The sequence below is a fragment of the Telmatherina bonti genome (assembly GCF_933228915.1).
Source record: "Telmatherina bonti genome assembly, chromosome: 1".
NCBI classification, from domain to species: Eukaryota; Metazoa; Chordata; class Actinopteri; order Atheriniformes; family Telmatherinidae; genus Telmatherina; species Telmatherina bonti.
In genome coordinates this window covers 29,651,735-29,666,111 of record NC_136619.1, presented here as the reverse complement: position 1 = coordinate 29,666,111, position 14,377 = coordinate 29,651,735, and the positions used below count along the sequence as shown (strand labels likewise).

At 38.1% G+C, this 14,377-nt stretch overlaps 2 protein-coding genes across 6 annotated transcripts; both read right to left on the bottom strand.

Annotated features, from left to right (window-relative positions):
* Positions 1-1,214: 1,214 nt before the first annotated feature.
* adprhl1 (ADP-ribosylhydrolase like 1) lies at positions 1,215-4,060 on the bottom strand (the record flags this gene model as incomplete). The annotated part of the gene is made up of 7 exons (XM_079244478.1): positions 1,215-1,384; positions 1,480-1,612; positions 1,699-1,826; positions 2,001-2,141; positions 2,284-2,409; positions 2,524-2,688; positions 3,847-4,060. The coding sequence occupies 7 exons, from the start codon at positions 4,058-4,060 to the stop codon at positions 1,215-1,217; spliced, it is 1,077 nt and encodes a 358-aa protein (XP_079100604.1).
* Positions 4,061-5,357: 1,297 nt separating this feature from the next.
* Positions 5,358-12,589, bottom strand: dcun1d2b (DCN1, defective in cullin neddylation 1, domain containing 2b). Of its 5 annotated transcripts, none has more exons than XM_079238424.1 (7): positions 12,491-12,589; positions 10,489-10,705; positions 10,212-10,380; positions 9,839-9,969; positions 9,626-9,708; positions 9,297-9,393; positions 5,358-7,707 (listed from the first exon to the last, which is right to left on the bottom strand). In XM_079238424.1, the coding sequence occupies exons 2-7, from the start codon at positions 10,661-10,663 to the stop codon at positions 7,628-7,630; spliced, it is 735 nt and encodes a 244-aa protein (XP_079094550.1). In that variant the 5' UTR covers positions 10,664-10,705; positions 12,491-12,589; the 3' UTR covers positions 5,358-7,627. The 5 variants fall into 5 exon arrangements, with proteins under 5 accessions (XP_079094550.1, XP_079094548.1, XP_079094549.1 ...); XM_079238422.1 differs by lacking the exon at positions 12,491-12,589 and adding an exon at positions 11,641-11,675; XM_079238423.1 differs by lacking the exon at positions 12,491-12,589 and adding an exon at positions 11,285-11,416.
* Positions 12,590-14,377: the final 1,788 nt, after the last annotated feature.

Genomic DNA, 14,377 nt, shown 5'->3' with positions numbered 1-14,377 from the left:
TAATCTCTTCAGCATTTTTTTTTTTCTTCAGTCTTGAAACTGGTAAGGCCACCCTGAACAAGAGTTTGGGTTGATTTTCATCTGGACACATTATTTCTTTTTTTGTCTGTTTGTTTGTTTTGAAGTAAATTTGACAGAAAGCAGTATTTACTGCTGTAGTTTCCAAAAGATGTGCCTTAATACAGCCACCTGAACGATCACATAATTAAATCATTTACCTCATACGGGAGGAGAGAAGTTATTTGGTCTTGCAGTGAATAAAATGTTATTGGTGATTAGTTCTGGGGGCTTTTTAAGGGAGGCGTTAATCAAAATGGTATTCTTTAGAGTAATTGTTGAGGGATAAAAAAAAGATCATCTTTATCTCAGTTCATTTTATTTTTCACGTCATTTATTTTCCATGTTATGGAGCTTTGACAGTATGGCACACTTTAGTTGAGAAAAGTATCACAGTGCAAATGGTAATTCCTATTCTACAACTCAACATTAATAAAAGTTAGAATCCTCTTAACCACACTGCACGGGCATTAATAAGCTAAATATTGACAGGTTGAAACTAAATCATCCAGAAAAACAAAAAAATAATCTTGCTGAAACAAACCTAGAGGCCTTACAATCAGTCAGAGATTTACAGACAGTGCTGGCAGAAACTAAAGGAGGTATTGATTGATTACATTCCTAATCTCCTTAATGTTAATACAGGTTAGACTTTGAAAATGTAGAAAAGGTCAAAGATAGGATTCGTCCTCTGATTAATAAGAATCATTCTTTTCATATGATACATAATGTTACGACAGCCAAGCATTATACTTTCTCCACAGCTCTGTCATTTGAAAATTATATAGATATTGCAATGGAGCAGTCATTGTGTCATAAAATCATGTGATGCATTCTGCATTATTACTGTAACAAAATAATTAATTTATCTATAAGATTCCTCTTACCAGAGAAATGATCTCCCAGAAAATATTCATTTGAATTCAGTTCCTGTGCTTCCATTGCAAACTTATGATCAGAGGTGCTTTTACATTGTACAGTTTATGACAGATCTGTGGAGTGGACTGAAGACAGCAAAGCAAGAGAAGTGAGATGAGAACAGGATGTCACTCGAGACTATAGGGATGAGGGGGTAGTGTTGGGCTCAGGGAAGCAGTTTTAATATCATATTCAGTTCTGCTGTCAGCCAGTAAAATTCAGGTCAGTGAAGATCTAGATTACTTGTCTATGCATTTCTCTGCAGATGCCGCCTTGTATAGTGCCTCTCCAAGCTCCTCCAGGTGTTCTCTTTTATCCAAATCCTGAAACAGGCCTGGGGGAACCTGACTCAGACCATACATTAGGCCATACAGACAACCTGCAATTAGGCCTGTGGCTTCACTCTCACCTAAAAGAACATTTTCACAAAGTCATAAAGAGCATGATATGGTATGTGTGGACTTTTGAATACATTTTGCAGGTCTATACTTCCGTAGTTCTCACCTCCATGAAACATGGCTCGTTTACAGAGTTCAGCCCAGTCACTCCCTGCAGCCAAAAGTGCGTCATATGCTATCATGGGAGCATCGTGACCTCTCCTACCAGCACGGCCTTCTGAGCTCCAGCGCTTGTACATCTGTTAAGACAAAAAAAAAAGCCTTCCCTGTTACGGACAGGAATCTGCATCCATACAAATATGAGGGGAAAGCTAAAGGAAATTACTTTATCTGTCTCCTCAGCGTCATAGTTGTCAGGGAATGAAGGTTTGTTTTGATCCTCCTTGTCTATCTCTCGTTCTTCAAGGTAAAACTGCCACTTGGCCTCAAAATAAAACCAGTTCTCCTGATACTCTACATAAGAAAGAACATTTACGTAGTAAAAGTTTTTCATACCATGTGTACAAAGCAAACTTCATTATAGTACTGTGTTGATTCACATTACTCTTTCTTTTCAGTTGGCTTAGTCATGTGAGTTATAAAATTAATCCTCCCTACAGATCAGTACCTATACAAACAATTTCCAACCTGCCATATGCCGTATGGTCTTTTTGCAGTACTCCTCAGCACGAGGGATGACCTTCATGAGTTCACGACCCCAAGTCACAAGAGGCTTCCCCTGGATTGCATATGATGCAAACAGTGCCGTTGTCAAGGAGCCAAGGAAGCCTGGACCAAGAGTGACACCACAATTGCCTCTTCAGTCTATAACAGCTGAGACTTACTAATTTAGTCATATTAATTCAATGTTCTTTTGGGGGAAATTTAAATGGAAATACTGATACTGAATAGAAAGGGTCAACACCATCACCTGTTGGGTGGTTGTGGGTCATTCTGCCTATCTCAATGCTAACTTCCACCAGGTTTTCTTGTCTCTCAGGCTGCCAATATCTCATTCCCACACACATGGCTTTGGCTGCTGCTCCAAACCCAGACCCTGGACATAAACACATGTACATTTATCCAATAACACATACTTGACTTAAGTTATATTGGGGCTCATTACAAAAGAACAAGATTAAATTGTTAAAAAGAATTGTCGTTTGGTGACCTTTTTCATTGAAAGGTGTATGCCAGGCAAGCAGGTAGTTGTGTGGTTTAAGATGAACATGGGACTCCACAGTAGCAGGATCAGGGGCTCTTCCCTGGAGAAAAACCATGGCTTCAACATAGAGACGTACCACTTCTCTGTACAGATCCTCCAGACACCAGTAATCTAGACACACACAGACATAAACATACATTGGTTGAGTCATAAAGACTGGCATGCAAAACAAGATGTGTGGTACTGTGATGAGCTAAATTTAGTTTCAGTCTGCCAGATCACAGATTAGGACCTGAATGCCTGTGGTTTGAGTGGAGTCACTTCCTCATACTGTGAGGTGTCCATCCATAGTTTGTTGATGTGTGTGGGAGAGAAATTTGAGTGTATTTGAGATGGGGTTACACAGAGGATGAATGAGGATAGTCCATCTAAGCGCTGACAAATTCTTCAGTGAATATGTGTAAAGAAGGAGTTGGGAAATTTTGATTTTTACTTTTTGTTTTTGTGTAATTTGGATTTCTTTGTTGTCTGATGCAGACAAGAATGAGCGATATTATCAATGTGCCTTGACTAATAAGAATCAGGGAACTAGAAAGGTCTTTCAGCTTTTGCTGGAACCATTAATGGAGTATCAGTTTTACATATGTCAATTATATATGAAAAAGATGGAAGCATGCACATTGCATTCAGCTGTTATATGGCTTGCCAGTGTGTGTGTGTGTGTGTGTGTCTACCCTTATATGTACGAAATGGCATGCTAGATGATGGCTAAATAGGGCTTCCTAATCTTAAAAGATGTCATCAACATTTTTTTCTCTGGACCATCCTCATTAGTTTTGAGCCACATCCACAGTAAGTCAAACATGATACCAGTAGATTATAGAGGGCTCTGACCTGCTATTGTTCAGCAAAGCAGAACTGAGGATCAGCTTTTCCAAAGTAGTCTATTTTGAACTGTCCTGTTGTGATGGCTTGTTGAAGAGGTTTTAGCTGCTATTTTGGGGAGGAATTTAAACTGTATTGTAATTTGTACTGTATTTGGACTTAAACTGTTGTAGAGATGGATGATGGTATGTCAGGAGGTTTAGTCAGTCAGGTCTGGTTTGTAAGTTCATGATTAGCAGCTTTCACAGACTTTATATGACTGGATATTTATAGAAAATCTATTTGTTTTCTAACAAATAAGGGAAAATTTTGGTTTCATGTGAAGTTACATTAAAAATGTATAATGGAGGATAAATTTGAATTAGCTTTTCTATGAGCTCAAGTCTCCTAGTTTGCCCCTTAAATTCTCCATGTTCTGCTTCTTTGCTTTAATCACACACATACCTGTTACAAGTGCTTCTGCTGTGGTCATGTGCATCAGCACCACATCACTCAGAGGCCAGTTGTCAGGTTCCAGTTTAAGAGCCCCCAATCCCCCCAAAGAAGCCAGTTCCTCTTGGATCTTCTTGCCTGATGTGCAGCTCTCCCAGTGGCCCTTCTTGTAGCCCAAAGCATCACCAACAGCACCCAGAACCATGGCTGCTTTGAATTTCTCCATGATGAAAAGGTTTAGCTCAGACTTAGCTCAGGCCAGCTAAACTTTAAAAAAATAAATAAAATACGGTGTCCTTGATGGAGCCCTTGCTCCTGACACAAGTCACACTTGGGACTCCTACAATCTCCTTTTAGGTCCTCTTTATCGCCTCAGCAGATGCACCGTCAAAGTTAAATAAAAACAAAGGAAATTCTTTTGTCCTAAAACATCCTGAGAAATTTCAACCTTCACTGTGCTCACTTTTAGACAAAGAATTCAATTTTCTCCATCTCAGCTTACTTTTCCACCTGTCCATCCTCAGAACTCCCACAGTTTCTCGTGCATGAGCTTCAAGCACCACGGATGGGCAAACACACACATGCTAACAGAAAAGCGTTGCATTATCAGATGCAGCTTCTTTGTGTTGGGTGGTGGTGGATTCAACTGTCGTCAGGTGTCTCCTAAAAAGGCAATCCCCATGATCCCACAACCTAAAAGCTGGATGACGGCAGCTTGGTAATGGGAGGGGGTTTGACACTGAAGGAGATGCTAATGTGCTTCTGGGCTGGAGCACAAACATGTGAGCTTGTTCTGGAGATAATAAACATTCCATCTGACCCAGTGGATATCCAGACCCTCCAACTTTTCTTCCTTTTTTCTTTTTTTTTTTTTAACTGTTTCAAGCTTATTTGCTAAAAGTTACTTAAACTTTGTGCATTGCTCAAGAGTTCCATCCCTGTGTCCTTGAAACTCATTCTTTTTGGATTAAGCCACATAAGTCATGAAGATTTTAAAGACATTTATCCCAAAGTATACAAAGTACTTTTCATTTATCTTTATTTGAATATAACCATAAATATATGTAGAGTAGACAAAGTATTACAAGAAAAGCTGGTGATGATATGCAGCAGGAATGCAACCTGATAAGGGACAACTGTTACCAAGCAGTCATTGTAGCACTCTATCAGAACAGCTGCTTCTCAGCAGGAATACAGATTTCTTTTTCCCTTTGCTCACAACTGGGAGGCAAAGTTACATACCTCTAAACTCTTTAGTAAACAACTGTTGACTCTTTATTGGAACAGCTTTGCATGGTACATCATCATCACCAAATTCAATTTAATCCTTAATAAACTATAATATATGGTCATTTTGTTACACGTAGATCACTGACATATGGTACACTTGAGCTAAAAGTTCTATGATTACTATAATTATATTTACACTTCATCCGTATTCATAGAATACCAATTTTAGTACAACATGCTCCACCTAATCATCTATTGTGCAGTGCTGGACAGAAAGACATCTTTTACAAGACTTAAAAACAACGTGCTTTATTGATATTTTTTAAGAGAACATAGGCAAAAAATCAAAAAGCTAACAAAAAAAGAAACATTGATCTGTAAATGACTGATTTTTTTATGACAATACTGTTTTGATAAGAATGATCTGCATGACTGGAAACAGCTGATTACACATCTGACAAATAAAAATGTACCAAAAGCTAAAAATACACATAATTATACAAACCACTATTTTCTTGCTCCTAAACCACAGCGACATCACACATCTCGCTGCTTTGACTTATGTAGGTTCATGCACAACTTTGATCATTCAGCAAAAGAGTTGCAACACAAAGGCACTTTATAAGAACTACTTCACTGAACCAACACGCTGACCTTGCTTAGTTGCTTTGAGCAATGGGACACTTTAATCAGCTCTTACGGACATTGGATTCTTGCCACTAAATGCATGAAATAGTTCCCCTTAAACTTATTCAAATTTGCATCCATGTATATCATAGTTTTTTCATCTCAATGACAATTTACTATAAAGTTGTTAGCCCAATAGAAGACAGTGATTTTCCCTGTACACAGGGAACATATTTATTTTTTCCTGTAGACAGGGAAATAAACCATATTTATTTTTTCCTGCACACAAGGAAATTAGCCATCTTTATTTTTCCCTTCATACAGGGAAATAAGCCATCCTTAATTTACAACACATGGCATAAAAGAAATATTGTAACAACTGGTAGAACAAGATGGGTATTGCTGTTTATAACAGAAAGTATGGCAAACACTGATGTAAATACAGAAAGCCAGACTGTTGCTCACCCCGACTGGGAGATTACTGTTACCTGAGGTCTGCCTCATGTCACACTGCATTTAATATAATGCAGGTTTGTATAGCGTTTAGAAATACACCTAGAAAGTTAACAATACATTTTGTAAAAAGTATTGTTGTCTTGATTGCTATCAATAGAAAGGATCAAATCCTGGATGTTGCGTCTGCTTACAGTACAATGACAAGTGCTTTAACGCTCTGCCACCTGTAGATGGCAGTGAACGAAACCACCACCTACCTACAGGTGACAGCTTATAAACAGCAGCAGCTAACATCCAGCAGTGTAAATTAACACTTAGAAACTACAGGTTGCTATATAGTTCAAAGAAGAAGAAAAAAACAAACAAAAATTTAAAATGTAGGTGAAAACTACTTTTATGTAAACTGAATAGCCCTGTAGTTGTTTACAGTGCTGCCTGATTTAAATGAAAATAACTTACAACATTAAAAAAAAAAAAAAAAAAAAAGTCACTCAGTGCAGATTGTAAAGATGACAAGTCTTCACCTGGATAAGAGGAAACAGTCAACATGCCAGTCAGTTTCTCTGAGAGAATAAACATATACTGCAGAAGCAAAAACTCTAATTAAATATTGCAACGTTTTTGCAATTTAAAAATAGATTTCCAAATGTTTCTTAGGTATCAACTTGACTGTAAAGTTTTTTTTTTTTTACCTGTTCTGTCAGGTACTTTTTTTTTTCTCTCCTAAAATCTCATATCTAGAAGAAAATTACGTAACAGGTGTTACAATTAGAATCTGCTGGTGCTGAGCTCAAAATGCACGCTACTTTTTTAAAATTCTCAGTTGAAAAGCAAAATGTAGATCTGAATGCTTTCCCTGTCGATCAGTGATTCAGAATTTCCCACCCTCTCCACACACAAAAGTACCATAGCAAGCAAGCTCACAATTTCTCTCCTCTCACTGTTATTGAGAGCTCAACATTCCCAAACCTTGAAATTATTTTTATCCCTCAAAATGAGTCGCACTGCCTCAAAAGTATCATGACAAATTGTGCAGCTGCTCACGTGCTGTTCCATTCACAACTGGCCACTACTGGCTGCAGCCATAACTTAATCCTGTGCATGTATTAAAAGCTCACTTTCACAGTGCCAAGGGTGCTCCTTAATGAGTCCATAATAAAAGCTAACCCCATTGGTAGTCTCAGACATGAGTCTTAGTGTACTCATTACTTTTAATATTGCAGTTTCAGTCAATCCAGGCCTAACATTTTTTTTCCTGCTGATTACGTTCCTGCTTTTCTTTCTTTTCCAAAGTAGTTTAATGGGTCACTCCCCATTTGAGGCATCTTATACAGCTAGAAGAACAATCTTAATGACAAACTGCAGACAGACTCACTAGGAAGAAGTCTCTTTTTGGCTCATTTATATCAAAACCTCATTTAGTTGACAAAAAAAATTGAAGGAAAGCAACTCCAATGGCTGCACAGTGCTGGAACAAATATTACGTCATGTTGCTGTTGTTCCCTGTCACAATTGGTCGAGCAAACTCCACAAAGTCATCAATGAGGACCGGCCAAGCCCCTGAGTAGAAAACAAAAACGATGATGTTGGGTTACATCCTAATGCAGCAGGTAAAACATATGAAATGTTCTTCAATATAAATGCAATTAAAGTAAAATAACATGTAAATATATTTAAATGTGTGCAGATAACACCTCAGGAAAAAAAGAAGAAATAACAAAAGCAATTGCTCCAGCCTACTAATCTCACAGTTTTCATTCCTATCCGAGTTGACTGAGAATGGGTCTTTTATTTCCAGCCATTTTAACTGTACTTTTTTGGCTTTGAGGTTGGTACTGAGATGGTGCTGCTGTGACAGAGGCCCTAAAAGAAGTGAAAGGCGCAGCTCAGTTCTTATTTTTTGCTGGTATACAGCGGTATCCTACTATTGGTACAATACGTGATAAAGCACACATTTGGTTTAAGTTGCACCTGACACTCGACTTTTCTGTAAGGTTACGTATTTATATTAGAACCAGAGGTGAATAATTCAGATGCCATAAATCCAGATCACTCCTAAAATTTAATGGAATCCAAGTTAAACCAGGACCCATTCTTAGAAAAAAAAAAAACCCATAAAAATCCCCTCATTCATTTTTCGATAAAGTTGTCAACAGACAAAGACAAATAAACACTGGCAGAACATTACCTCTACCATCTACTCCTATTTAAACCTACTACTCTATTCAACTCGGTCCCACAAGGTTTCATTGTATCCCTGCTTCAACACACCTGACCCAAATTAAATGGATCCAACAGCCAACTAAGTTCATTAATCTGAGTCAGGTGGATTGTTGCAGGAATATGTTGAAAACCTGCAGGGCTGCAGCCCTCATGGGACTGAGTTGAACAGCCCTGGAATAGTATGATAAAGATGGTAAAAAAAAAAAAAAAAGAAATACTGACATCTAGTGGTGAAGATGAGCATAAAAACTTCAAATACCAAGAAGTTGTGATTATGATAGTGGCAGTCAGTGTCCACAATTGTTCCTGACATTTACATCTGCAAGTGGATCCAGTTTTCTGAGGTGCAACAACGACTGCACATCAGGTTACTACTAAAAGTTGTTTACATCTGCATTGTATTCTTCTAGATGCCTTTTACTTAACTTCAAAGTGGATAGTCTTGCACCTATCAAACGAGGCTGGTGCTATAGCTATAAAGTGCAGAGGGTTGCCACTTCCCACAGAGTTGTTTGTCTATTTAGAAACACCATAGTAAACATGGTGACACAAATATGATAGTTGCCATGGATATGAACCCACAGCAAGTAAATATAAATAGCCTATTTATACGAAAATAAAAGCAAAACAGTTATTTCAGTAAAGCGATTAGATGCCATATGAATACCATTATAAAAGATACATATTGTTTTTTTTGTAAATTACCTTTGATTTTGTTTTACATTGCTACCTGTAACACAGCTTTGCTGTCCAACTAAGCCAATGAGTTTATACAAGACAATATAAATATTACAAACCACCTATTTGTTTGGATCTACCATCAACAAAGCAAAAAGTTTTAGTGTCATGACTGATTACACATAATCTCTCTTGGACTAGACAGATCAGACCATACGAATAAAACCATATGGTCTTCTCAGACGCACCTTCTTCATCATAGTTTGACATGTCATCTGCAATCATGTTGCCAAAGTCCAGAAGGAGGTTCCATGTGTCTTTGGGAATTGACCGCTTGTGATGCTCCTAAATACAGCACATGAAAAGGTCAATCTTAATTATATTCTACCTTAATGGAAGATATTAAAACATCAATAGTGTTAAAAAGGCATTGCTTGAACACAGATAATATTCTGCAACATAATTTGCAGACTTGAACTGATGTGGAAAAAAAATGCTGCCATGCACTTTAAATATCCACCTAACACAAAAAAGACAAAAGATTTCATGCTGGAATAAATAAAGGTTCTATTTTCACCATCAAAAAGCGGTTCCACAGATCCAAGAACTTGAATCGGCCTGTGAGAACTAGATTCCAATAGGCCACGGCCATCTCTAGGTCTGAAAAGTAAAGAGCAAAAAACAAAACAACTAATATTTTCTAAAATGAAAAACAAGTTGTAGGATTCAAAAGTTTTGTTTGGGGAGAGGGCGTGTTATTTGCTAAATGTTTCCCACATTTTCTGCTTACCTAAACCTTTCTGGCCTGGGTTCTTTGCAAAATTGAAGGTAAATTGGTAAAAGTCTTTAAATTTCCCAGTGTCTTTCAGCTCCTGCTCTAGTTTGGGAAGGCTGGCTTTGAGTTTTTCAGGGCTGTCACAGCTAAATGGTACAATGACAGAAACAACAAAGATGTCAAGTCTTGCAGAGCTCACATTGATCAGTATGTAGAGTGATGTAAAACATAGTCTTATAGCAAACAAAGTTTACAACTTTTACCTGTGTTTCATATAAATATGCAAGTGTGTTTAGGAAATTACACTTTATAAATCCAATTATGCCGTGTCAAAAAGCAGAGGAATCTATGATGAAATATTATTTATTTCAGTGTCATGGTTTCTAACCCGAGCTCTGCCATGCCATCCAGGAACTCCTTCCTGCTAAACTCGCATTGTGTGGCTGCTCTGAACTTCCACGCCACCACAAGGATGCTCATGCTTGCTGGGTCCAGAGTCAAGTCATCGCAGAACTGCTGGATTCCATCAATGCCTATTTTATTCTCATCGTGGGGGTCTGCAAAGATAGCAGGGAGGAGTCAGCAACACAGAACGAAACAAGCTGTATTCATGCAAGCATTTAGTTTGGTGAAATAAACAGGCAATGGCCCTGCCTAAAACTTGCCTTTGTATCTGTTGTAGAGCTGTTCCAGCTTCTTACGGTCCACTAAGGTTTTCATGGATTCTTTGTAATAGAGGTCAGGGTTCTGGAAGTAGTTGTCTGTGGCAATTTCTAGTTTCCAGTCATTCTGTGTTAGGCAGTACACGGCTGTCCTCTCCCCTGCCTGTGTGAAGGACATGAACTGCCGAATCTTGTCCTTCTGCGATGACTTCAACTTGTTCTGCACAACAAGTTGACACAGAAAAGTACAAGTTACATCAGTTACTTCACTTTAACACAACATGTAAGCACAACGTTGTCTGTATTATAACAGGAATTACGGTTACATTTTTGACACAGGACACAGTTAAAGACGTGAAATAGTAGACAACTGCAAACAATTACACCACTACAAGTCCAGATCACAGCATAACTATTGTGATTTCAAGACCATGAGTTCTTTTTAAAAAATAAACAAAAAAAAAAAAAAAAAAAAAAAAAAAAACAATCTTCAATAAGTGGGATGCAAAGATGCATGTGAAGTTCAACTTTAGTATAGTGCCAAGATAGGAATTCCTCTGAAGCAAGAGCTTTCAATAAAAAAAAAAACAAACAAAAAAAAAACATACTCGATACTTTAAAATGCCCGCATGGTTGAGGTTAAACGACGCCTGCATGTAACTAAAACATTTCTACAGCAGTGTAGATGTTAGCATTTTAATGACAACAGGGTCACTTTCAAAAGCAGCGCCACCAGGCTCTGTTAGTTTGCAGATCAACCAAGGATATTGGGAGGGTTGCGCGTCTCGTCATTACAGACCTGACCCACCCGATATTAAATCGAGACAGGCAAGTGTTTAGTGACCCAGTTCTCCCTGGACATGGAGGTTTTGATCCGGCAGGCTCTCCTCCAGGATCAGCAGCACAGACGAGAAACCAAAAAGGGAAAGGTACGTAATTCAAGTGCAAGTGTCTAATCTTAAAATACCAGCTGACCTTCCATTTCCCTTATATCACTGACACACATCACTCTGGCAATGCGACACTTGGCTGAGAACACCCTGATCCCAAACATCTCGCGGAACCCCGAACAAGCTCGTGGCAGTCGATATAAATCTATGGATTTGTTGAACGGGCTAATGCATTGTCAGATTATGTTTATAAAATGTTACCTACCATTTTATCACCGCCTGATTTTTGCAAAGTTGATATAAAAAATACTCCTACTCCGCATGCGCAAGAAGCCCTGCTCGACCGCAGATTTCTCGGAATCATGGGATATGCAGTTTTTCCCAGCACAGCAACCTAACGAGCCTTGTGCCAGTAAGAGTTTCTGACATGCGAGAGGGCAAAAAACACCTCAAAGTAATGTTCTTGACTTATTAATCAGTACATCTTTTGCTGATAATCATTTTAAAAGGAAATTGTCCTTATCCCATCTTGGGTGAAAATTAGTGTTGTGTAGAAACAATCGACGAAAATTCAACTTCCTGTAGTTTAAATATTTTTGATTTATTTAAAGTGAATAATACAATGTAAAGCTAGACTTTGTATATTTAGATGTAAAATTAAACCGAGAGGAGCTGTCACAATTTCAAAACTCTCGACAAATTCGACTGGAAAAAGTAAAACATCTGAAAACTACAACTCCCATATTAAATCTGATACGATGTTTCGGAAGTAATCCGGCGATAGGTGTACATTACATCAACATGGCTAAATACAAATCATATTGAAATGGCTGTTTTGTTTAAGTTGATTTTTTTTTTTGTTTGTTTAAAGGGGCGTTTCTTAAAAACGTCATTGCTGGTAAAGTTCAATTTACTCGCTCCTGTTAGCAAAACAGTGTTAGCAACAGCAACGTTGTGTACTGTGTGTACTCAGCTGGCGGATACTGGTCTGACAGCTCCACAGGCTAATTTGGCTTACCCCAAACCAGAAATCAATATCAGTTTACCTAAATCCTATTTTTAAAAACAAAACCAAAAAAAGATATATGTATTTTATCGAAGGTAGTTCTGCTCACCTTTGCCTGCCCTCTGCTGACATTGTCATTAGCGACTGGAAGTCGGAGTGATCACCAAGTTAGTCGCAAAGTAAAACCGGGAACGCCTGTACGGCTGCTGGTTTCAGCTATGTGGCAGAGGAGGAGGGGTGTTGGTGCTGGTGCGGCACAACAACATGATTGTTCCCGTCCAGTTCGTCTTCTTTGGCTGCTGCAACTCTTGCAGTCGTGGAGTTGAGAACAAGGATAGTTGTCGTATTAAAGGTAGTCGCAGCTTTTCTTTACTGATCTGTCGCCAGTAAAGTGTGTTTGGGATATTCTACGAATGGGCGATGTAACCGAGCATGGTGTTTTCTGGTATGTCTAAGTCATGTTCGGGATGTGTTCAGATGAGGGCGTATTTCTTATTAATTTCTCTATTTTACTTCACGTTTGTTTCCTGTTTGTTCACAAGTGAGCTAACAACAGGATCAGGTTATCTGTAACAAGCTACTGTACTACAACTTCATACACTAGTTTTCTTTTGGGGTTTTTTTCTTTTTCATTTTGTAAAGTCGGATAGTGCATTTTTTTATTCCACGTAGGTCAACAGCTAGTGATTTCTGACTACATTTTTAGATACTTTTTTTTTTTTTTTTTTTGGCATTGTTTATCTGATGATGAAATTATCAAAGCTCATAAAAGCCAACTATTCCATTGGATTTCCACATTAATCAATTATATCAGCTTTTACATTAGTCTATCGTCCACTTTACTGATCAGATTTCAATCAGTAAAATACTTTCAGTACTCTTACTTGTACAAAAATCCAATAATATATTGGATATTATATTGTTTCCCTTAGCACAGGTGCACTTTAGGGCCTTTTGTTATTATCTGCTTTATTAAAGCTGAGAATAAACTTAACAGAAAACAGTAATTTTTTGCTAAATTTAGGAAAATATGAAATGTACAGTTATGTGTGTTTGTGTGTGCAGTCCAAAATGGAACAGCGGTGCTACTAATTTCTAGCAACACTGTCAGAGAGCTGCAGTCCAGTGGAGGAAAGAGGGACCAAGGCAGAGTTTGGAAAGAAAGGATCACTCCGCTTGACTGTTGACTCATGGTCTGAGAAGTGCAATCCAGCTGGCCTATGAGCTGAAAACATTTAGGCAAGTTGCCATGTATTAAAAGCTTTGGTGTAAGAAGTGAATTCGCTCTGAGTATTGTTTTTCAAATATGAATAGATATGTCATATTAGGTGTTAGCCAGAAAAAACAAGTAAGCTTGGAATTGAAAAATCTGACGTGTTGTCTTAAGTCAGTGTGCTATTTGCTGCTGAATGGTCTTGTGAACCCACAGGTGGGTTACCACACCCTATGTAAAGATTTCATGTCTGTGGAGATGACAATGATAACTTGCAGCTTGCACAAAAGGTTGCAGCAGTTTACTTCAACCCATTCACACCTACAAACTATTTTTGGGGTCCTTCTTTGTGTAGTTTGCATGTTCTCCCTATGCACACATGTATTTTTCCCTGATGCCACAGCTTCCTCTCACCAGCCAAAAACTTGCATGTGAGTTTGATTGGATGTAACTTGGATAATTATAATGCTTGTAAAAACCACAATAGAAGACATAAAAAATAAGTTGCATATCAAATAGCTTGAAACAGACATATCCAACAAGCAGTCTTAAACCTAAACCAAGAAGAACATGACAGATATATTTACCACATCACATTTTCTCATATGTAAACATAAAGCTTTGTTCTTGCAAGACTACCATGTTTAGGCTTGCAAACAGAAATTTGGCATGTAAATGACCAGACTACCTGATGATCACAGTGTATGTGGAACAGTAGGTTAGTGTTCCAGGAGTGATAGGAGGCTTTTAGAGGTTTTTAACCCCCAGGGCCCCTGCCGTTGG

Coding starts and splice junctions, on each gene's coding strand:
- dcun1d2b (XM_079238421.1), bottom strand. CDS start 11,141: ATGCAGGCGTCGTTTAACCTCAACCATGCGGGCATTTTAAAGTATCGA. Junction 10,381..10,488: donor GCTCTACAACAGATACAAAG/GCAAGTTTTAGG, acceptor CTATCTTTGCAG/ACCCCCACGATGAGAATAAA. Junction 9,394..9,625: donor TGTGGAACCGCTTTTTGATG/GTGAAAATAGAA, acceptor TGCTGTATTTAG/GAGCATCACAAGCGGTCAAT.